The following is a 24,428-nucleotide window of genomic DNA, read 5'->3' on the forward strand; positions in this document are numbered from 1 at the left end:
CAGCTCTTTGGATCTCATATTGAGAGTCGACGGCAACTGATTCCAAATGCAAATGTCACACCTAGAATCAACTCCAGACCTTTTACCTGCTTAATTGATAATGAAATAACGAGGGAATAGCCAACACCTGTCCCTGAAATAGCTTTTGAGTTGATAGTCCCATTACTTTTGGCCCCTTAAAAAGTGGGAGGCACATATAGAAACCATTGTAATTCCTACACCGTTCACCTGATTTGGATGTAATTACCCTCAAATTAAATCTGAAAGTCTGCAGTTAAAGCACATCTTGTTTGTTTCATTTCAAAGCCATTGTGGTGGTGAACAGAGGCCAAAATATGAAAATTCGATCATTGTCCCAATATTAACGCACCTGACTGTGTGTGTGTGTGTGTATATATATATATATATATATGCGCACACACTCCAGCTCATTAATTTCATTACACCCCTGATTCGTTGATATAGAGGACTTGATTTGTGTTTTGCACAAAAATGAGGTCACCTGCTGTGAGGTCACACCCCTAATTTCAGGCACTTGGCTGCACCATGCACAATGGCCCTCATTCAGAGCCGTACGCTCTGAGCAGAGCGCACGCTCTGAATGAGGGCCGGGCTCCATTTTCATGGAGCGTCCTCCTGGACGCTCGTATAGCTGTGGGTCACCACCCACAGGCTATACGAGCGTGCATTTTGATGGCCGCGATGGTCGTGACCATCGCGACCATCGAAATTGCGAGCCGGAGCCTGCGGTTGAGGTTTTCAACCGCAAACTCCGGAGTGATTTTGGCTCTATCAGAGCCAAAATCATTCCCACTGACATCACTAGTGATGTCAGTGGGCCGGCTTCTGACGGGAGGCGTTTTCGTGGGAACGCCCCCGTCAGGGAGGCACGCACCCGGCACGCCCACCAAAGGGGGCGTGCTGTCAATCAACATTGACAGCACGCCCCCTTTGATCGGACACAACGAGCGAAGGAAAGTCCTTCGCTCGTCGTGTCTGGCGCATGCGCACGACGGAGCTCCCTCCGTCGTGCGCATGCTCAGTGCAGACCATCGACCCACTTGCGAGTGGACAGCCGCTCGCGAGTGGGTCTGAATCAGGCCCAATGTTCCCTCTTCCTGACGTTTAAAAATTTTGGAGGTATGCTAACAGCCGAATAATGTCTGATCCCTGAAAATAAACAAATTACGCCTGGTCACGAGGTGCTCATAGTGATATCAGATACATGCCCAAAGCTCTTTTGATAACAATTCATCAACACATGCACAGTGAATTCTGGGGGTTTGCCTTGTATTGTGATACTGTGAACACTTGTGAAAATGTGTAAAGTGGTACCGCAAATGGCCCCCAGGAAGGAGTTATAAATCGAAAAGTGAGAAATGCAGGGCATAGTTTGTGTGAAATTGCTTGCCGGAAGAAGGTTTCTCTTGGTGGCATGCAGTATACCCTTAAAGGATACGCTGTAAACAGCAGTGTACATGATCATCCATGATCTGGACAACCTCGAGTGACCACAAAACAGGAGGACAAATGTATTAGAGTGTGTTCCAAACAGCTTTTCAGAACCGTGCTATACTGGTGGAAACGAGAAATAAAAGTTTGTCAATCACAAGTGTCAAACGCCGCCTTGTAGCCAGTTGCTTAAAGGGATGTGCTGGAGCCCCAAAAACCATTGCTTAGGCCCATAAATAAAAATAGGCTATTTTGGGCAATAAAAGCAAAGGAGCTGGACTACTAGTCAGTGGAAGAAGGTTATTTTCAGAGGCGAATCGAAGTTTAGGTCCAAGAGGAGAAATTTAGTTTTTTGTGCTGTAGGCAAGCAGAGGCTTTCCATTCAGCCGACAGTCAAGTATGGAGGAGGTTCTATTATGGTCTGGGGATGTTTTGGAGGTGGTGCGGTTGATGAATCATTGACTCCGAACCCTACCACAACATCCTGGTGCGCCATTCCATATCTTCTGGCACCTGCCTTATCTTGTTGTAGTGTGAAACCACGACCAATAACGACCCAAAACATACCTCCAGTCTTTGCACAAAGTATGTTCAGTCAAAACAATGACAATAGGTGATGAAGAATATGGTTTGGGCACCCTAAAGTCCTGATTGCAATCCAATTGAACTCCTTTGAGATCATCTGGACAGGTGTGCTTGATATGTGCAAATAACGAGCCAAAATCCCCTTTGGGAGTTGCTACAAGACAAGTGGGCTGCAATCAGAGCTCAAACTTTATGCAAGTTGACTGACAGAATGCCCCGCTTTTGCACTGCTGTGATCGCAGCTAAAGGGGCCCATCCATCAGCGATGGATTGCCGCGATCCCGCAACCCTGCATCGCGGGATCGCAGAAATCCAACATGTTGGATGTTCCCGATTTGACGATCGCGATCGTCAAATCGGGGACATTCAACATGTAATATTTCAGTGATCCTGCGACGGATCGCTGACCAACGATGTTGGCCGGCCGGAGTTTCCACCTGGCAGATCGGCATTTCCGATCTAGTTGCAGGATCGCGGAAATACCGGTCAGATGTATGGGCACCTTAAGGGTGGATGCTCTGAGAGAGAGATTTTAAGGAAAACAAAACTAAATTTATTTGTAAACAGTGTGTATGAGTACAAAACATGTTTATTTGCGAAAATAAACATGTATCCATCACAAACTAGCTTCTTTTGTTATTACTTTCCATCCAAAAAATCAACAATTTGTTGGTGTATTGAAATTAAGGAGCTGCAGTGTGTGTGTGTATGCATGTGTATATATGTGTATATATGTATGTATGTATATATGTGTATATATGTATGTATGTATGCATGTGTATATGTATGTATGTATGCATGTGTATATATGTGTATGTATGTATGTATGCATGTATATATATGTGTATGTATGTAATGTGTTGTGTGTATGTATATATATATATATTAAGAAAAAAATATGGATCAATTAATGCATTCCTTGTTGGAGGCCCATAATACTGGCCAGTCCGTTGAATTAACTATCAATATTAGTTAGATCAGGGTTTGCTGATTTAAATCATGTATTAAATCACATGATTTAATGGAGCATACACACGGTCAGATTTTTCTTTTGAATGATTTTTTTTTTTTTTCAAACTATTTGATCGATTTTGCTATTTACTCAACGATTTGAATGATATCTGAAGAAAAAGAACGATATCTGACAAATCTGACTTCAAACATGTCAGATATCGTTCTCTAACAAACGTGAATGCGCATCGTTCATGCTTGTACACATGAACGATTTTTTCATCAGATTTGAACGATTGAACGATTTTTAAAATCGTTATCGTTCAAATCTGATGAAAAATCTGACCGTGTGTATGCACCATTAATCTCATGTTTTTTGTTTTTTTTTCATAAAAATCAAGGTGTCTAATGTATTGCTAACATTAACTTTGATATTTGACATTTTTGACAGTTGTGTTTCAAGAATTCAATATATATTAATTGTTTTATCATGGATGTAGAGTTAGTCTACATCCATGTTTTTACCAAGCTTTTACTGGTGATTGGCATACTGTGCATTATGGATCATAGGCCCTCATTCAGAGCCGTTCGCTATTTGCGGTCGTTCGTTCTAAAACAAGGGGTGGCTATTCAAATGAACCGTTCGCTAATTGCGGTCTGTTCACGCCTCTAAGTCTGAACGAGCGAGCAAAACTTGCGGTTGTAATTTTGAAAAATACGCCCCCTTGCCGCTCGCACCATACGTCATGTCCGCTATTTATTAGATTAATCGAGTACATCGAACAGCGTATGAACTGCTCACTATTCTTGTGGCTGGTTTTTTCAACCGCTATTTTGTGAGCAGTTCTGAGTAAAAAAAAAACAAGTGACGTGGTCAATGACGCTGCTGTATTAATTATGCACTCCCTTAAAACGCCCGTTTTGACCTTTAAGCACGCCTGCGTTCGAATTCCACACCCCCGTTTTCAAGCACCTTCCCCTGTTACCACCCACATACGCCTCATTCTGTCACTCAAAATAGCAGGCATTCGCTATATAGCGAACAAACGATTTTCGGCCGCACTGACTGGTTCGCGCATGCGTATTAAAATCCGTACGCATGCGCAGATGTGCGAACATCGGTCAGAACGAACGAGTGGCCGCTTACGAGCGGCTCTGAATCAGGGCCATAGTCCTTTAACCTTTGATTAGCTGTTCTACTAATAAAAGGTATATCTATGGCTATTGATATTGTGGAAAGAATTAGAGGATAATTTTAATGGAATTAAATCTGGACAGCCCAAGCATGAAGACATTTTTGAACCGCTGTAATCAAGCACTGAGACCTGCACGTGATGGACCCACGTCACTGTGGTAGTTGTTTAACTGCAGAAGAAAAGTTAGAAGCTCTTAAGTTTGTGTGTAGTTTTCTGTGCCATGCCATGATTCATGGTTACACTGTCTAGTCATTTAAATTACATATAGTAAAGTTACAGTATTTTAAAAGAACTAGGGGACACTGGAGGTGCTTACGCTGGGGTATAGAGGCGTGGATAACTGGAGCCGGCACTTGAATTAATTTAGAAGTGTGAAGCTCCTCCCCCTCTATGCCCCATCAGCCCTCAGTTTAGAAAATGTGCCTACGTAGATGGTCACAATTTGCTGTGCTCCAGCAACACATATATTTTATTTATTTAGGTTTTCTTTATTTTTACTTTTTTTGACACTTTTAAGTACCCTTCGCCACCTCTCTAAAGGTGGGGTCCGGGTACCTGGCGCCCTGTCCTTATAGGAGGCAGGAAGGAGTGCACAGCACTGATACTAAAAGCACTGACAGCTCCTTACCGCCACAGCACATTCTCAACAAGGAAGAGAGAAGTGCTGAAAACACTGCAGAGAGACTTCCATTGGGGACCACGCGGTGAGTAAACACCTGCACATCCCCCGGCTCCCAGCCCCAACGCTGCCCAGCCTTATTACAATTTTTTGTGTGAGTGCTGGGCAGCTAATGCAGACGGCTCCCTGCTCTGCTGACTAGGTGCGCTCTCCCTCCTCCCACTGTTAAGGCGCTGAAACCCGCTCTTACAGGGGCGCAGGGCTGCTAAGCACACTGCACGCGGGGCTGCTAATGCAGAGGCTCCTTATCCCCGCTCTTACACTGCATGTGGGGCTACTAAATGTTCAGATCACGTCGGGGTCACGCGGGGCTGCTAATGCAGAAGCTCCTTATCTCCGCGCTATTTCAAGGCGCGGGGCTGCTGACTGAGCGCTACAGCGCGACACCCGGCTCTCCCTCTCCCCGCTGATTAAGTGGCCTGGGGCAGCTAATTAAGTGTGCTACCGCGCGGCTGCACCTGCTCTCCCTATCCCCGCTGTACACACGCGCGGGGGGGAGGTTACTGGACAGACATCTTGTATAGCCCTTTAGGGCATAAAGAAGGGGCGGAGCTTAAAGGCAGCATGGGTCTCTTTCCAACGCGACAGCGGCTGTATACAGCAGGGCTGCCGTTCTCTCATGCACAGCAGCTCATACTGCATCTCCATTACAAGAAGATTGCAGTGTAAGAGACACAGAAGGCTGGACTCCCCTGCGGCCATTCCTGTGCTGCAGGACAAGTACATCTCCTGATTACATCCTGGTAAAGAGGCTGTAAGTAACTGGGGTGTAAGTGCAGGGGAGTCTGATCTGTGGAAGGGGGGTTTCTCCTCCTCTGTGTCCCACAGCCGCCTTGTTTATCTTGTCTGTGTCTTTTCTGTTTTATGCTGTTTTTCTGGGTGACTGTGTACCATGTCCAACGGAACCAAGGCTTCTCACAAGCTGTTTGTCTGTTCTAAGTGTAACAACAAACAGACCAAGCCACATGCCACGGGGTCCAAGCCTACGGCCACACCACCCTGAACACGCCCGATCTCGTCTGATCTCGGAAGCTAAGCAGGGTCAGGCCTGGTTAGTACTTGGATGGGAGACCGCCTTGGAATACCAGGTGCTCTACGTTATGTGATGCTAACAACTGACCCACAGATGGCGATTACTAACTCTCCTACACCACCATGGGCCACTGACGTAGTTATGTCAGCCTTGGCAAAGTTGGCTGAGGAGCGCAGGTCTTAACCTTCCTGGATAGGTAGGTTAACCAAATCTCCAGACACCCTGGGTCAGGTAAGGGGTGCAGCGGTGCCTGCACCCTTCACTCCCTACCAAACAAAAAACAAAAACATTAGTTTCATTCCTTTCGAGCGCCTCATTCCTTTCGCGGTAGAGCTAGAAAGTTCCCATGCAACCAGAGGCGGCAGAGGTAAAGGTCGTCCTCACACGGTTGCACTTAGACACAAAAGCGTACTCTAACGCATGTTCTCTAGTCAGAAGAGTCAGTCGAAGAATTCCTCGATGCGCGGTACTTATAAGACAGCATCTGTTGAGCAATGCAGCCGGATAAGCAGTTCCAAATTTCACGTAGGTTTCCGTCTAGCTTCCCTTTTCCATCATCCATGATGGAGAAGTGGGAAACACCTCCTCCTATAGATGTTTCTGTTTCCCGTCTCTCTAAGAAAAAAGCACTTCCGGTGTCGGGAGCTACTGTTTTAAAGGACCCTTCGGATCGTAGGTTGGAGACAACACTAAGATCTATATATACCACAGCGGGAGCTCAACTTACACCTACCCTTTTTACCGCCTGGGTTAACAAGGCTGTGGTTTGCTGGGCTGACACGTCAGATTAGTGCTCGCATATCTGCGTCTGCTATTTCAGGATCCCAGAAGACCTTATACTGGAAGAGTCTAAACCAGTTGAGAAACAGGTGGCATGACGGTCCTCCGTCCCACCTGGGGTCTCCTGCGGTGGGACCCTGCTTGCAAGAATTCAACAAGTTTGGAACCAGACCTCTTCAGAACCGTGGATTCACAGTACCGAATCAGGGGAGTTCAGACTTCGAAGACCCCCCTCCAACTCGGTTCTTCACTACGAATTCTACAGAAGGTTCTCAGGTCTCTAGTGGTGTCATCTGTGCTAGTTCCGGTTCCGGAGCATTAGCGAGGTATGGGGTTTTTACTCAAACCTGTTTGTAGTGCTCAAACCGGATGGTTCGGTCAGACCCATACTAGGCCTTAAGTCTTTAAACCTGTATCTGAAGATGTATCGTCCAAACTCATGTCAATCATGATCGCTCTCCTTCGGTCATCAGGAGTGAACATCGTGAGCTTGAAACCAGGGGAGTTCCTATTAACCCTGGATATCAAGGATGCTTATCTCCTTGTTCCCATTTGGGAACCACACCAGGCTTTTCTGCATTTTGCCATATTAAGATCATGGCCGTTCGAGTTATCCTCGACTCCCCGCATAATCCCTTATTTGGACGATCTGTTGCTCAAGGCTCCATCGTTATCTCTTCTATTAGATATGCCTTACTGACCTATCACACTCTAACCCAACACGGTTGGATAATCAACTTCAAGAAGTCAAATCTCAATCCGTACCAGAAACTTCTATTTCTGGGCATGATATTGGATACGGAATCACAGAGGATTTTTCTTCCAACAGACAAGGCCAGGGATATCCTGTTGTTAGTTCAGCTGGTCCTCAGAATAAGGAAGGTGTCAATGCTTCTTTGTCTGCGTCTCTTAGGAAGGATGGTAGCTGCCTTTGAGGCACTGAAGTTCAGCCGGTCCCACTCCATGGTTTTTCAGGTCAGGGTCTCATCTGCTTCTACATCGACAGATCCGTCTGAGCCGGTTACCACAGTGGCCCTTCTCTGGTGGACGCAATCCACCAAATTTTTTAGCGGGCCCGGAAATTCGGAGTGGGAGACTGGATCATCGTAACACGGATGCCTGCCTCCGAGGATGGCAAGCAGTAGTCCTCAATTTCCACTTTCAGGGTAGATGGTCTCCTCTAGAACAGACGTGGCCCATAAATGTGTTGGAACTCAGAGCGATTTACAATGTTTTGATAGAGACAATAGAGTTTCTACAGGCTTGTCCGGTAAGAGTTGAGGCCGACAACGCGACGGCCGTCGCTTACATCAACCGCCTAGGGGGACTCAGAGTCGCATGGCTATGCGAGAAGTAACTCAGATCCTCCGGTGGGCCGAGAACCAGTCAGTAATCCTGTCGGCGGTATTCATTCCGGGTGTGAACAACTGGGAAGCAGATTACCTAAATCGACAGGATGTCCATCCCGGGGAATGGATGCTTTATCTATCGCGCTGATACGTCGATGGGGAGGTCCTCAGGTGGACCTCATGGCGTCACGACTGACTTGTCAGCTCCCGGTATACGTGTCCAAAACTCGAGATCCGCAAGCGGAAGCAGTAGACGCTCTGACCAGTCCGTGGATCTACGACTTTGTTTACCTTTTTCCTTCTATTCCGCTTCTTCCTCGTCTTCTACAAAGGTTAAACAAGAGACAGCCTCTGTAATTCTCGTGGCTCCGATCTGGCTTCGGAGAAGTTGGTTGTTGGACCTTCGGTTCCTATTGTCGAATGATCCTTGGCCCCATCCTCTGCGCCCGCATCTTCTACAGCAGGGCCCTTTTCATACACCCCAACTTAGCACAACTGCGCTTCGCGGGGTGGCTCTTAAAACCGATATCCTAAGATGCAGAGGCATCCCAGATGCTGTTATTCCTACCATGATACGCGCCAGAAAGCCAGTTTCGGCTGTGCATTATCATCGCTTCTGGCGTGCTTATATCTCAAATGGTGTTCCAGTCGGTGTCTTTCGTCTGACTTTTCGTTTGTCTGGATTCTGGCCTTCGTCTGGGAACCTTAAGGGTGCAGGTTGGTGCCCTTTTACATTTTCTTTCAAGGGAAATTGGCCCTCAATCCTGAGGTGCAGACGTTTCTTCTAGGGGTCTTGCATGTGCAGCCCCCTTTTGTACTTCCAATAGCTCCCTGGGATCTAAATGTGGTGCTTCTTTTTCTTTAGTCGCCCATGTTTGAACCTTTGGAGGAAGTTGATCTTAAGCACCAGTCTTGAAAGAATGTCCTCCTCCTGACTCGCGCTTCGGCTCGTAAATTTTCAGATTTGGGTGCTCTGTCTTATAGCCACCTAGGGCGGAACTCCAGACGGTACCGCCTTCCTTCCCAGGGTTGTGTCGGCTTTTCATTTCGATCAGCCTCTTGTGGTACAGTCGTCGGTGAAGGACTCTGGTGGTTCTTCTACCTTGGATATGGTTAAGGCTTTCTGCATCTATGTTAACAGGACAGCGTCCCTTCGTAGTCTGAGTCGCTTTTTTGTCCTCTATGTTGTTGTTCGGAGGGGTTGGCCAGTGTCTAAGCAGAGTTTGGCATGTTGCATTTGGCTGACTATTCATCAGCCTTATGTTAGTGCTGACCGTGGGCCTCCTTCAACCATTTTGGCATATTCCACACGTTCTGTGGGTGAGTCATGGGCGGCCGGTAGAGGAGCCTCCACGTCACAATTGTGCCGTGCGGCCATTTGGTCTTCAGTTCTCACGTTCATCAAGTTTTACAAATTTGGTACGTTTGCTGCTTCGGCATACCGTTTTGGCCGTCTAGTTCTGCAGGCGCCGCAGAGCGCTCCCGCCCATTGGGAAAACTTTGGGACGTCCCCAGCGTAAGCACCTCCAGCGTCCCCGAGTGGATGAAAGAGAAAATGGGATTTTGGTACCTACTGGTAAATCCTTTTCTCTGATTCCACAGGGGACACTGGACGCCTACCTCTGCGCTCTTTGCCTGCCTGTTCGGCTTGTTCTGTATGTTGTATGATTCAGTTATTGTGTGTTCTTCTCTCCTTTTTATTACTCAGCTTGTTCTCCATCTCCTCTCGGTCTTTCATTTTCTAAACTGTGGGCTGATGGGGCATAGAGGGGGAGGAGCTTCACACTTCTAAATTAATTAAAGTGCCGGCTCCAGTTATCCACGCCACTATACCCCAGTGTAAGCACCTCCAGTGTCCCCTGTGGAATCAGAGAAAAGGATTTACCGGTAGGTACCAAAATCCCATTATTGTTTTTACTTGGTTTATTTGATAATTTTTATAAAAATCATGATTTTTTTCACACCCTGAGTTAGACTAATATTAACGTCAAGAAAGTGTATATTAGACGAACACTTGGGGGTCTTGAAACTTTTATCTATATTAAACCCACAGACAGAAACACTTTATTGTGTAATGATAGTTTCCATCCTCTAACTCTTTGTAAGGGATTACCTTACACACAGCTATTGCGTGTGAGACGTATAACTAGTGATCCTCTACAAACTGAAATAGATCTTTCTCTTACGGTAGATACATTTGTTAATAGGGGTTATGATAGGATAATGTTAGAAAATACCAAGGAACAAGTATTAAATGTTCCTAGATATGGTTTGCTACATAGGAGTAATATTGACAGCCAGGGCTGCCATCAGAAACTGTGGAGCCCGGGACTGATAGAATAGGCAGGGCCCCCCGTGTTTCTGCCACTCCAACCATGCAGAGTCTCTCCAGTTCTAGCGAGCCCCCTTCTGTCTCCAGCCAGCCCCTCTTCTGTGTCTCCCCAGTCAGCCCCCCTTCTGGGTCTACAGCCTGCCCCCCTTCTGTCTCTCCAGCCCCTGGCAGCCCCCACACTTACCTTATTCTTGTTGCTCCGAGACCTAACTCCCATGCGCCTCTTTTTCTGGGGCGCGGATTGAATAGCGGGGATGTGGGCAGGTGCTAAAGTGGGTGGGCAGCGGGATTGCATTGGAAAATGTAGGATTTGCAAGGGGGGGTTACCTATATAGATAGATATACAAAATATCATCAGTACAGTTCTGGAGAAATGGCAACACTCACGGGTACTATAATGTAAGACTTCAAATGACAAACAGTGTCCGTGTTCACCGTTTCAGTCCGGATTTTTATTAGGAACATTCTTGCTAAAAGTCAAGTTGGACTGAAACTTTGGGCACAAACACTGTTTGTTGTTTGAATGCTTGCATTGAAGTACCCGTGGTCCTCCAATTATATATATATATATATATATATATATATATATATGTATAGGCACATACATATATGCATATTGATGTTAAATCCTGGCTGTCGGTATGCTGGCGCTCAGAATGGCGGCGGCGAAATCCCGACACCGGTCACAATCCTGGCAGCAGCATCCCGACGGTAAGTAGTGAGGTTAGGGGGAAGGATATATATATATATACATACACACACCATTACCATATGATTTCAATATATCACAAAAGAACATAGCATACAACCCATAATATTAATATACCCCACCGCACAAAATACTACTGCACAACCACACAAAATATTACTAAACAACTCCCAGAATACAATACTACACCCCTCAACCCACCACACACACCCCACATTGCACCTCTCACTATTTGATACATTACTATACACCACCCAACCCACATCACGTCAGAAGGGGGCGGGGACAGGGGTTTCACATACATTGTCTGCACTGCTGCAGAGCGAAGATTATGAAGTCCAGGTCAGGCAGAGACACTGACAGTAGAGCTGCAGTGCTGCTGAAGCCTCTGCTCTGCACTCCTATGCGAAGGGGGTCCGTATCCACCGGTAGTTATGACTGACACTGACAGGGGACCCGCAGAGCACCGTTGATCCTGTCAGCACACTGCTTTGTACTCACCGGCTGTCTGTGACTAAGAGGCAGTTCACTTCACAGGCGGGATTATCTGCACTCTGCGGGCCCCCCACTGAGCCCGGGCCTGGTACATTAGTACAAGCTGTACCCCCCTGAATGCGGCCCTGTTGACAGCAATAAATTATCTTCCTCTGTGATTCCTTGGGTAAATACTTTTACTACCGAGAGTACCATTTTATGTAAAAAAAAAAAACTGTGGCCTATTATTAATACCGACAAAAATCTCCCACTGCTATTGATTTAAAAAATTATACCTAGCTTTAGAAGGGGCCCTAATTTGAGGGATCAATTGGTTAAATACGATGTGACTCCTCAAAAAAATGAAAACTAACAGTCATATTTTTTAAGAGAAAAACCTGGGTGCTAGCGATGTTTGGGATGTCTTACATGTAGTGCTATGATAGTCGGTGACTCTTTTAGACAACCCCAATCCAGGAAAAGATATACCATAAATTATCCTTTCACTTGTAGTTCTAAATCCATACTTGCTCTCATGCCTTTGCTGCTTATTTTACTTTGGGACAACTGAATCCCAGTTCAAGGAGCGGACAGCAAACCATCGGGCTGCTATACGATCTGCATTAGTCTCCGGCAGGAGCGATCAGCCTGTGGCTCGCCATTGCGCTCTAGCTAAACACAGTGTTGTTAGCATCAGATCCAAAATCATTTATCAAGTTCCCTGTTCTATAAGAGGCGGTGATCATGGTTTAAAGCTTTTACAACTTGAATGTAAATGGATTTTTTACCTTACCACCTTGTCACCTAAGGGACTAAATGAGAATCTTGGTTTGCAGTGTTTTGTATATAGTTTTTACTTGTCCTTGTGGAGTTTATACTTGTTCTCTTTTGTTTATACTTGTTTGTTGTAATATACTGATTATTATCGGTTACTTATTTGCAAGTTGTGATCATGCAGGTTATACAGCTCTTTGTATGTCTTTTTGTACTATTTTAATAGTTGTGGTGTTTTATATAGTAATGTGCATTGTAATGGTGTCTGCTAGTGGGGGTGGGCTGCTGACGACATTGAGGGTGCATAAGCTGTTATTTTCAGCTGTGCTTCTTGATGGGGTCTGAGGCCTCCTGACATCAGCTGCCATACATCAGGTAATTTCATATTGTATATATATGTGGAAGTTTTTCCTTTGCTCTGTACTCTGACAACGGGCTTACCCCCGAACGGATCAATAAATGCATTCTTTTAACCTACCTTTTGAAGTCTCCAAGTGCTGATATATATATATATATATATCAAAATACCGGCACTCCACTGTAACAGGTAAGCAAAATGCCCAGGTGCCCTCCTAAAGGTTAATGAATAACCTTATGGGTTCAATTCCCACCACGGCCCTAACTGTGCGGAGTTTGTATATTCTCCCTGTGCTTGCGTGGGTTTCCTCCGGGTACTCCGGTGTCCTCCCACACTCCAAAAAAAAAATATACTGGTAGGTTAATTGGCTCCCAACAAAAAATTAACCCTAGTGTGCATGTGATAGGGAATATAGATTGTAAGCTCCACTGGGGCAGGGACTGATGTGAATGGTCAACTATTCTCTGTAAAGCGCTGCGGAATATGTGTGCGCTAATATAAATAACTGATAATAAATAAATAAATAAATAAAAAAACCTTATGCAGACAACAGAAAGGGGTACAATGCCGGCACTCACGGGTCCTTTAAGAGAAGACTCACTCTGACAAGCTGTCAATCCTTGTTCAACGTTTCGGTCACATAGACCTTTATCAAGAACACAAATGTGCACACACAAATGTACATACTTATATACCAGCAGATCTACATTGATAGGTGCTGTTTCCCATGTGTCACACTGGGAGCTGTTAGTGTGACATCTTCAGCGTGCGTCCATCGCTGCGTGGCTGATCACAGCACTCCCTGTTAGGAACAGGGGGAAATCTAATACAGGTTCATGAGGCAAAGTGAGCAGCACCTGTAGTGTATAGATTCAAGTGAGGGTGCAGGAAAGACATTGTGATGGCCAACACCATACAGGGAATGGAAAGGAAAATGTAAAGAGATGGGAAAGGGGAAAAAAACAAATAGAAAAAATGTGGTGTACGGTATGGAGAACATGCAAACTCCACACCTAAAAGAGAAAATTGTAAAAATTAATAAAAAACACCAGAGACATCCCTTACATGAAATTAATAAAGTACATGGTTCCAAAGGTAATGAGTTGATGATAGGTAATGAGTTTCATCAGGCCGTAAGGCTGTGAAACGTCAATTTAAATCTGTACTGATGTTTTGATACATTTAAACCGTTTCACCATTCAACTGGGGAGTGCCGCCTCTCTTTTTTCCTTATGCTTGTGGTGTTGCCACACATCACCAGAGGAGAAGTTCCTTGTGTGTGTGTGTATATATATATATATATATATATATATATATATATATATGTGTGTGTGTGTATATATATATATATATATATATATGTGTGTGTGTGTGTGTGTGTATGTATGTATGTGTATATATATATATATATATATATATATAATATACATATATAAAAAATGTTCGTGTTTATATATACAGTAAATGTGTGTGTATATATATATATATATATATATATATCTATATATATCTATGTATGTATTTTTTTGTGTTTATATATGTATAAATGTATATTTTAGAACCACATTAAAACAATACTTTATTTTCATTTTTCCTCAGCTTGACAACATACTGTCCCCGCCCCCCATGCAGTTACGCAAATGTAGCACTCCTGAGGTGTTGCTTAGGTCGAGCAAGTCGGTTAAGTACAAGAAGCCACTGAATGAAGATGGCAGACTTTTAAGGAGAGGGAGTCTCGGAGGAGCTTTGACTGGTAAGAGTTGTAATGATGGATATTAAGAATAGATCTGGCATCCACAGTGTCCATTGCTCATATCATCCAGTTTTTCATAGACAAATGCCATTCATCCTATTTTTTCAGCTTGTTCTAGCTTAGTGTCATTTAAAAAAAATTAAATAAATAATAATAATTAAAATGTCATGTTAAGGTATCACATTAGTGTTATTTGTAGAGCAAGCGATACTGATTTGGGACGGTAAGTAACACTTATGTAAAACTATGTACCTTCTCTGTGGCAACCATTGTGAGCTTTGTACAGTTGGCGCCATACTTGCCTACTCTTCCAGAATGCCCGGGAGGCATTGGGTGGCTTTCCTGCCGTCTGGAAGATTGGACTATTCTTACGGCCGGCTGCCAGCAGTCCACACCCACTGCATCCCCCATCGGCATGCACTATCCTGTCTGTAGCAGCCCAGTTATACTATACAATGGGTGGTCCGGGGGAGCCTGTGACGCAATTCGCACTGAATCTCATCATCCTGGCCCCTCCCCCTGCTGTATAATACCGTTCGTATCTGCTTTGTGTAGCGGGGGTGGGGCTTTGATGACAATCTGGCTGCCTTCTCCCAGAAGGCAAGTATGGTTTGCGCACACATAGGATCCATGGTATGTTTAATGAACTGGTGAACAAGATGTGCGGTGTAGTATTAGACAACCTAGCCTGGATTCTACTACAATAAGGGGAGCACAACTATGAAGTGCTCCCTGTTATAGTGATAACCAGAGGTAAGCTGGTCCGTGTAGATCTGCTGCATGTATAGAGTCATACAAACCGCATACCCCCTTCCCAGCACACTGGGGCTGGTTCCAAATCCCAACAAGCAGCTTCTCTTGTGATTGGATAGAGGAAGATCTGCCTACTCCTGGTCACAGTCAGTGTCAGTTGTTTGCAGTGAGCAGTTGGGTCATTTATGGAGATATATTTTTTTAAAAGAACTATGAGTGTTCAAGAAACATAAAACATTTATTTTATATTGGTGTGGGGGGAACAATGCAGCTGACCTTTTCATGGGCGGAGGCTCAACGTGTCATTACACTCCGCGAGTCTGTAGGGAAGGGATGGGCCTAAAATGAAGTGAATCGCGCCTCTTCTTTCGGACACACAATTCTCAATATTACCTCCACATCCTACCCACTTCACAATGATATTCCTACCTGTGTTATTATTTTAATTGTAAATCAGCCATGGATGTCTAGCACTGGTTAAAGCAGTGGTTCCCAAACTTTTTAGAATCACGGCACCCTAGTGCATCAGCCTTGTTTTCACCACACCACTAAGCCAGAAGTTTGTTATAGAGAAATTCAGGAAAAACAATGATTAAATAAATTGTGCCTACCTGTCATCGTTGGGGTCACTTACGTGATGGATGACAGGTTTGCACTTCTGTTTGTCCAGATATTTACATTATATTGACCATAAATAATTTGATTTGGTGCTGGACCACCAACCTGAGGCACCCCAGGGTGCCACGGCACACAGTTTGGGAACCACTGGGTTAAAGTTTTAAGAGAGCTGCCCATTTCAAAAACATTTTTGTAAAATAACCTTGCACAGTTGGCCCTGTTTTTTGTAATTGTATTGGCCTGACCATCCTTGCCAACATTCTTTGAATATCAGGGGGACTCTCTAAAATAGTGGTGATCTCCTTGACTCACTGAAAAGTCTAACAAACTCCATGAGGCCAGGCTGGCAGTGATGAGTAGTCACCTGCCCCTAAGCGGAGAGCATGTCTAGTGCTCTTGGGATGCCCTCAGGCACTGATTAGATGCTGTTTGCATGGCATCTATTCACCTGCTGCTCTGCATAGGTGAGAGTGTGCTCTGCCAACCACTGTAGACTGGAGATGGGATGGCAGGACTGTCCTACCAAAAACAAGGATGGGTATGCAAATCATAACACTAGGATCAGCAAAAGCCAATCCAATCAGTAACTAAACAGAAATTAGAGTTCTGAGCTGATTTTGATCTTATCAAAGGATAGCTTTTATCTTGTAGTCACTACAGTAACCACCAACGTGTAAGAAATGGCAAATCTCAGAAATAAATTATATTTAATTAGAAAATGATATTAAACTAAGCTAATTGAGATTTGCTTGTAGGAGAATTGCTTATCCCTGCTCTCCCAGACAGGTTTGAAATGCTTGTTATCCTACCTGATGCTCAGCTAGGCATCAAGCTCACATCATACTTGCCTACTCTCCCAGGATGGCCGGGAGTCTCCTGAAAATCGAATGCCGCTCCCGGCCCCACCGCAAGAGTAGGCAAGTCTCCTGGCGATGAAGCGAGTCGGCCCCTGCTGCACTGACCTGGCTACCTGGAGGGGGCTGCCAGAAAGTCGTTACGTATGGCTCACATACTAAAGGCAAGCTTGTGGATGAATACATGTGGAAAACAGAGCATATGAGAATGTGTTCAGAGCAGAGGGCCTGATTCACTTCTACTTATACGCACGCACCGCAGTTGCTAATAATAGCGGTGCTATTTAGATGTGTTTATATGGTATGAGAAGCGCTTTGTAAGAATAGTGTATGTTTGTATGCTGTCATATGTGGGTAAATACGTGATAGAAACCTGCAGATCCACAAAAAATAAATAATAAAAGACCAAATAAACACAAATAAATGAATAAAAAGATTGAAATAAACGAATGAATATGCAATCGATGTTAATGCTCTTTTGTGCGGATGATGGGTGCCCGCTGCTTAAGTGCAATGCACGCGGGTAGCTGTCCCTATCTTACCGAGACACGGAGTTGTCCTCTGATGCCGGTATGAATTCGGCGCTCAATGATGTACGGACTCTGCATTATGTCTTTGGTGCAGGGATGGTGGTGTGGGGGTTGCGGGGGTTGCGGCTCAGCCTGCTCCGATCTCTGCTTTGCCTCCGGGGTACTCTCTGGCTAATAGCGCTATTTGGGAAAGAGCCGGCGGCTTGTCGGTGGTTATGGCTCCAACGCATTTCGTCCACGTGACGGACTTTGTCAGAGATCGGAGCAGGCTGAGCCGCAACCCCCGCATTCAAAAACGGGAGCGAGCAGAAGCACACCACCATCCCTGCACCAAATACATAGGGGGTCATTCAGACCCACTCGCGAGCGGCAGTATGCTCGCAAGTGGGTCGATGGTCCCCACTGCGCATGCACACGACGGAGGGAGCTCCGTCGTGCGCATGCGCGAGACCCGGCCAGCGAAGGACTTTCCATCGCTCCTGGTCTCGCACCAAAGGGGGCGTGCTGTCGATGTTGATTGACAGCACGCCCCCTTTGGTGGGCGTTCCGGGGGCATGCACGGCAGACGGTAGGCGTTCCCATGGGAACGCCTACCGTCTGAAGCCGGCCCCACTGACATCACTAGTGATGTCAGTGGGAGTGATTTTGGCTCTGATAGAGCCAAAATCACTCCTGGCCTTGCGGTTGAGAAACCCGACCACAGGGTTTCACTCGCAAGTCCGATGGTCGCGATGGTCAAGACCATCGCAACCATCTTGTTGGACGCTCGTATATGCTGTGGGTGGTGACCCACAGCTATACGAGCGTCCTGGAGGACGCTCCATTTTAATGGAGGAGGGCCCTGATTCAGAGCGAGCGCTCTGGTCAGAGCATCCGGCGCTCTGAATCAGGGCCATAGTGCAAAGTCCGTACTTCACTGAGCGCCGAATTCATACCGGCATTAGAGGACAACTCCGTGTCTCAATAAGATAGGGACAGCTACCCGGGTGCATTGCACTTAAACAGCGGGCACCCATCATCCCTGCAAAAGAGCATTAACATCAATTGCATATTCATTCATTTATTTCAATCTTTTTATTCATTTATTGGTGTTTATTTGGTTCTTTATTATTTATTTATATTTATTGATTTATTTATTTTTTAAGTGGATCTGCAGGTTTCTATCACTTATTTACCCACATATGACAGCATACAAACATAAAGTATTCTTACAAAGCGCTTCTCATACCATATAAATACTTTTCCTATTTTTAAATAGGAGATATAGAAGCAGCTATACATTATCAGGTGCGCTATTATATTATTAATATTAACTATATAAATGTGTGCATTCACATTGCGAACACAGCCAGACATAAGGACGCCCACTTCCCCTTACTCACATCCGTATACTAGGGCAACATAGCGAAATAATCGGTAACATTGAGTAACATCGGACCCATATGCACATTTTCACAAGCTTTGCCCTTACTCAGAAATTGCTAACAGCCACGCACGCTATCAGTGCTATGGCTGGCTTATGGCCACGCAGGTGATAATTTATGCACGCCCCTGCAATGGCGTTGAAACGCACTGACACACCTGCGTTCGCCCGACCACCTCCCGTCACCACCCACAAATGGCACTTCCTGTCAATCACTCTGCTCTGTCTGCGTATCCTCTGCAAACACAGTTCCCAACGCAATTGCTAGTTCGCGCACGAGCACTGCGATGCATGCACAGAAAGCAACAATCGACCGATTGCATGCATCTTTGCAACTGCAATCAGTGATGAATCAGGCCCAGAATCCGCATGAAAAAAAAAAAAAGATTGGGATATGAAACAGACAGCGGTATTATGTTAGGAGATCTAGAATAAATGGACTGAAGAAGCTAAACAATCATCAGAAAGCCAAAAAGTTTTAATTCATGGATGACCACTGAGTCATGAAAGTAATTCACAATCCGTGTCAGACTGGGGCATGAAGGGCCTAACAGGTGAATGCAGTGGTAGGGGTCCATGCTTTAGAGGTGTGGTCATCCACCAGATGGGTTGTTGCCAGCCACCATAGATGTTTGGCTAGCCATTAGCCAAATCTTGGTGCAGTTTCTATAGAAGCAAACCAAACACCCATGTTTATCAGTCATCCTGTTCCACCTGGTAATGGACCCCCTAATAGAGTAACAATGTATAATTTGAGTGCACGGTCTGGAACCTGATCTCTAAAGGAGAGGATGGGCCCTTCTACTGATAGACCCAATGGGGATTTTCCCTGTAACCCTCTGAGTCCAACCCTGTGATTCACAATCTTGTTGACAAAAAGATCACTGATTAAGAATGTTTATTGGCTAATTTTTTAAACCTTTTGGAAGTTATGTTACCATTATTGAGTTTTCTGATGTCATTTTCCAATTGCTATATCTATATCGTAGAGGACCCATTATTCTTCATTAAAAAAACTTAGGTATTTTTGTGGCAGAAATTCCTCAAATTGATATTGAGGATAAATCATTAGCACCTGAGCAAACGGGGTTCCAAATAGTTTTTGAGTTGTCGTTCATGAAATGGCAAAGTGCAAGCAATGCAGAAACCTCATGCACTAAAACATGCCACGAACCTTGCAACTGGATTCAACAAGAAAATATATCCCACTCTATGGTGAAACTCATTGAGGGGCCTATTCATCATACCTTAAAACTCTCTGGAGGTAATTAGGTTCAGAACTCGCATGGAGTGCTACCTAATTACTGGAGCAATTCATCATTCCTCCTCTCCATAACTATATATTTCGAAAAGCTGTAATTTTTGCGATGACAGCTTTTCGGGAAATAGTCATCTCTATCTACACTGCATTACCGCAGTTGGAATCTGTTCTGCGCATGCGCGGTTACATTCATAAAGCCAGCGCCTGCGCAGCACTGCCTACAGCGGAGGTAAGTTTGTCTCCCCCCCGTCCCCGCACTTACCTGCCTGCTGAAGCGCATCAGGCTCCGATGGCTGTGCTGTCACGTGTTCTCCCAGCAGCCCACAGTACAGTTTAGAAAATATATATATTTTTTTTTTCTAAACTTTATTGTGTTCTGCTGGGAGATCACATGTCTGCACAGCCCCAGGAGCCAGAGGACAAACCAGAGCGCCGGGGGACCTCACCAGCTGGAAGCAGGTAAGTGTCACCTGCTATTCGCCACCTCACATTGGTGAATAGTAACTCCATCAAATTCCCAAAATACATAATTTTCGGAATTTGATGAATAGCATAATTTCCAGGGGGACTTAGCAAGGAGATGTCCGTGATATCTCCTGTGCTAAGTGTGTACATGAATACTAAAATAACGTTAATTAAGGAAAATTTCCTTAAAAACGTTATTTTAGTGTTGATGAATAGGCCCCTTAGTCTTCAATACCTACTGACAAAATCCACTCATGAACTCCAGCCTTAGCCCTCCCATCTCATTCTAAAACAAAAGAAGAGTTTACAGAAAACCTTTCAAATAAAACACTCCATACACAGAAGATAAAGAGAAGACCAGTAACCAGTTGGAAAAATGAGGCATCCGATGGATGGAAATTGTTAGAGACCTTCAAAGTAGACATGAAGAGGCAGGCACAACAATGACACTATAATCCCCTTATGTCTCACGTCGTGGTGCTACTACCCTCCAGGTTTCTTCACATTTTTGTGCTGGTCAGAGCTTTTCCAATCTAGCAAGTTTGTGTTGGAAGATTGATAGATCTCAAATGTGTGTGTTACTGCTTAAGCTCTCTAAAGGTGAATGTCATATTCGCATCATAGCCCAAAAGAGCATAAAGGTCTAAGAAAGGAAAACTGTCTTTCCGGACAGCGTGTAAGACTTCAGAAAAGGAAAACTGGTAGTAAGCCCACCCCCCTACCCAGCTTATCTGCCAGTTAGAAATTGAGCCATGCAACTTTTTCCTTATATGAACAAATATCTGACATGCAATGTAGTAGGAAAAAACAGGGAGAAAGAAAGAACTCTCTGGTTGGGGTCACTCTTAAATTGTAGTAGATTAGTAATTAATAAATAACATTTAATAAATGGTGTCAAGACAGCAGCTGCTGCTTGTCATTATGAATCACAGTGAATGGCATGTGAGCGTGCTGTCAGGCTCACCCAAGGGTGTGAATAAGTGTATTGAGCATCTGCTGTTAGGTCTGATGTGAAAAAGGATCCTGGTATAAAGATAGTGCAGGAACTAGGGGTGTGCACCGGCCACTTTTCGTGTTTTGTGTTTTGGTTTTGGATCTGGATCTTTCTTCGTGTTTTGGATCTGGATTGGTTTTGCCAAAACCACCCTTCCGTGTTTTGGGTTCTGGGTTTTGTGTTTTGGATCTGTATTTTTTTTAAAAAAAGCATAAAAACAGCTAAAATCACAGAATTTGTTGGTTTCTCTGCTCCTATGCTATTATTAACCTCAATAACCTTAATTTCCACTCATTTCCAGTCTATTCTGAACACCTCACACCTCACAATAGTGTTTTCATGTCCAAAAGGTTGCACCGAGGTAGCTGGATGACTATGCTAAGCGACACGAGTGGGCGGCACAAACACGTGACCCATCTAGGAGTGACACTGCAGTGGCAGACAGGATGGCAGTTAGAAAAACTAGGCCCCAAACTGTACATAATGCAAAGAAAAAAAAGAAGTGCAAGATGGAATTGTCCTTGGGCCCTCCCACCCACCCTTATGTTGTATAAACAGGACATGCACACTTTAACAAATCAATCATTTCAGCGCCAGGGTCTGCCACACAACTGTGGCTGAAATGATTGGTTCGTTTGGGCCCCCACAAAACAAGCTGGCAATTAATGTGTCCCTGCACAAACTGGCTCTACGGAGGCAAGATGTCATCCTCATCCTCCTCATCCACCGATTCCTCACCCTCTTCAGTGTGTACATCCTCATCCTCACAAAGTATTAACTCGTCCCCACTTGAATCCACCACCACAGGTCCCTCTGTACCTTCTGGAGGCTGGTCTCCCTGGAAGAGCTGATAATTCATTTTGATGAACATCATCTTCTCCACATTCTGTGGAAGCAACCTCCTACGCCTTTCGCTGACAAGGTTCCCGGCTGCACTAAACACTCTTTCGGAGTACACACTGGAGGGGGGGCAACTCAGGTAAAATAGAGCCAGCTTGTACAGGGGCCTCCAAATTGCCTCTTTTTCCTGCCAGTACAGGTATGGACTGTCTGACATGCCTACTTGGATGCTGTCACCGATGTAATCCTCCACCATTCTGTCAATGGTGACAGTATCATATGCAGTGACAGTAGACATGTCAGAAATTGTTGCCAGGTCCTTCAGTCCGGACCAGATGTCCAAACTTGGTCCTGCCTGCCCTGCATCACCGCCAGCGGGTTGCTTAGGATACCTAAGTTTTTTCCTGGCAGCCCCAGTTGCGGGAGAAAATGAAGAAGGAGCCGTTGACGTGTCACGTTCCGCTTCAGCTGACAGTGTGTTCACCAGCAGGTCTTTGCACCTCTGCAGGCTTGTGTCGGCCGGAAAGAGAGACACCACATAGGCTTTAAACCTAGGATCAAGCACGGTGGCCAAAATGTAGTGGTCTGATTTCAACAGATTGACCACCCTGGAATCCTGGCAAAGCGAATGAAGGGCTTCATCCACAAGTCCCACATGCCGAGCGGAATCGCTCCGTCTTAGCTCCTCCTTCACTTTCTCCAGCTGCTTCTGCAAAAGCCTGATGAGGGGAATGACCTGACTCAAGCTGGCTGTGTCTGAACTGACTTCACGTGTGGCAAGTTCGAAGGGCTGGAGAACCTTGCACAACACGGAAATCATTCTCTACTGCGCTTGAGTCAGGTGCATACCCCCTCCTTTGCCTATGTCATAGGTGGATGTATAGGCTTGTATGGCCTTTTGCTGCTCCTCCATCCTCTGAAGCATATAGAGGGTTGAGTTCCACCGCGTCACAACCTCTTGCTTCAGGTGATGGCGGGGCAGGTTCAAGAGTGTTTGCTGGCGCTCCAGTCTTCGGCACGCAGTCGCTGAATGGCGAAAGTGGCCAGAAATTTTTCGGGCCACCCAAAGCGTCTCCTGCACGCCCCTGTCGCTTTTCAGAAAATTCTGCACCACCAAGTTTATTGTGTGAGCAAAACATGGGACGTGCTGGAATTTGCCCAGATGTAATGCCCGCACAATATTGGTGGCGTTGTCAGATATCACAAATCCCCAGGAGAGTCTAAGTGGGGTAAGCCACTGGGCGATGATTTCCCTCAGTTTCTCTAAGAGGTTGTCGGCGGTGTGCCTCTTACTGAAACCGGTGATACACAGCGTAGCCTGCCTTGTAACGAGCTGGCATTTCTGAGATGCTGCTACTGGTGACGCTGCTGCTGTTGCTGCGTAAGGTGATACATCTACCCAGTGGGCTGTCACAGTCATATAGTCCTTAGTCTGCCCTGTTCCACTTGTCCACATGTCCGTGGTTAAGTGGACATTGTGTACAACGGCATTTTTCAGGACACTGAGGACACTTTTTCTGACGTTTCTGTACAGTCTCGGTATCGCCTGCCTAGTGAAGTGGAATCTAGACGGGATTTGGAACCGGGGACACACTACCTCCATCAATTGTCTAAATCCCACTGCACCAATGGCGGATACCGGACGCACGTCTAACACCAACATAGCAGTCAAGGCCTCAGTTATACGTTTTGCTTCAGGATGACTGCTGTCGTACTTCATCCTCCTCGCTAAGGACTGTTGGAGGGTCAATTGTTTAGTAAAAGTAGTGGTGTTCCTACTTCCTCTCTGGGATGATGAACGACTCCCAGCAGCAGCAACAGCAGCAGCGGCAGCAGTAGGCGTAGCAATGCAGGATCCTCCAGAGGAATCCCGGATAGGAGAGTCAGTCATGCCAGTGACATGGCCTGCAGGACTACTTCCGATCCTGACTAAGGAGGAAATTGACGAGGAGGGAGTTGACGGTGTGGTTTGCAGGCGCTTGGATACAACAGGACAACGGGATTTAGGTGTCCCTGGACTGCTTACGGTCTTAGCCAAAGTTTCTGAACTTGACAGTAACTTTTTATGAACGCGCTGCAGGTGCCGTATAAGGGAGGATGTTCCTAGGTGGTTGACGTCCCTACCCCTACTTATTTCACCTTTACATATGGTACATATGGCAAGACAGTTGTTGTCCGGATTTGGATAGAAATATTGCCAGACCAAAGAGGTGGAATGTTTGGTCTTCTGCCCAGGCATGACCGTGATGGGCTTTTTCATCCCAC

At 45.4% G+C, this 24,428-nt stretch overlaps 1 protein-coding gene and 1 pseudogene across 3 annotated transcripts in view; both read left to right on the plus strand.

Annotated features, from left to right (window-relative positions):
- Positions 1-24,428, plus strand: part of MAST4 (microtubule associated serine/threonine kinase family member 4) — a 641,164-nt gene that overhangs the window by 164,581 nt on the left and 452,155 nt on the right. For all 3 annotated transcript variants that reach the window (XM_088443937.1, XM_088443932.1, XM_088443933.1), the window contains exon 2: positions 14,272-14,425. In XM_088443937.1, the coding sequence (XP_088300063.1) occupies positions 14,272-14,425 (154 nt within the window). The remainder of the gene's footprint in view (positions 1-14,271; positions 14,426-24,428) is intronic.
- On the plus strand, positions 5,845-5,963 carry LOC148508899 (5S ribosomal RNA; annotated as a pseudogene).

Source organism: Taudactylus pleione, unplaced genomic scaffold (assembly GCF_031769625.1).
Source record: "Taudactylus pleione unplaced genomic scaffold, aTauple2 ptg000336l, whole genome shotgun sequence".
Lineage (NCBI taxonomy): Eukaryota > Metazoa > Chordata > Amphibia > Anura > Myobatrachidae > Taudactylus > Taudactylus pleione.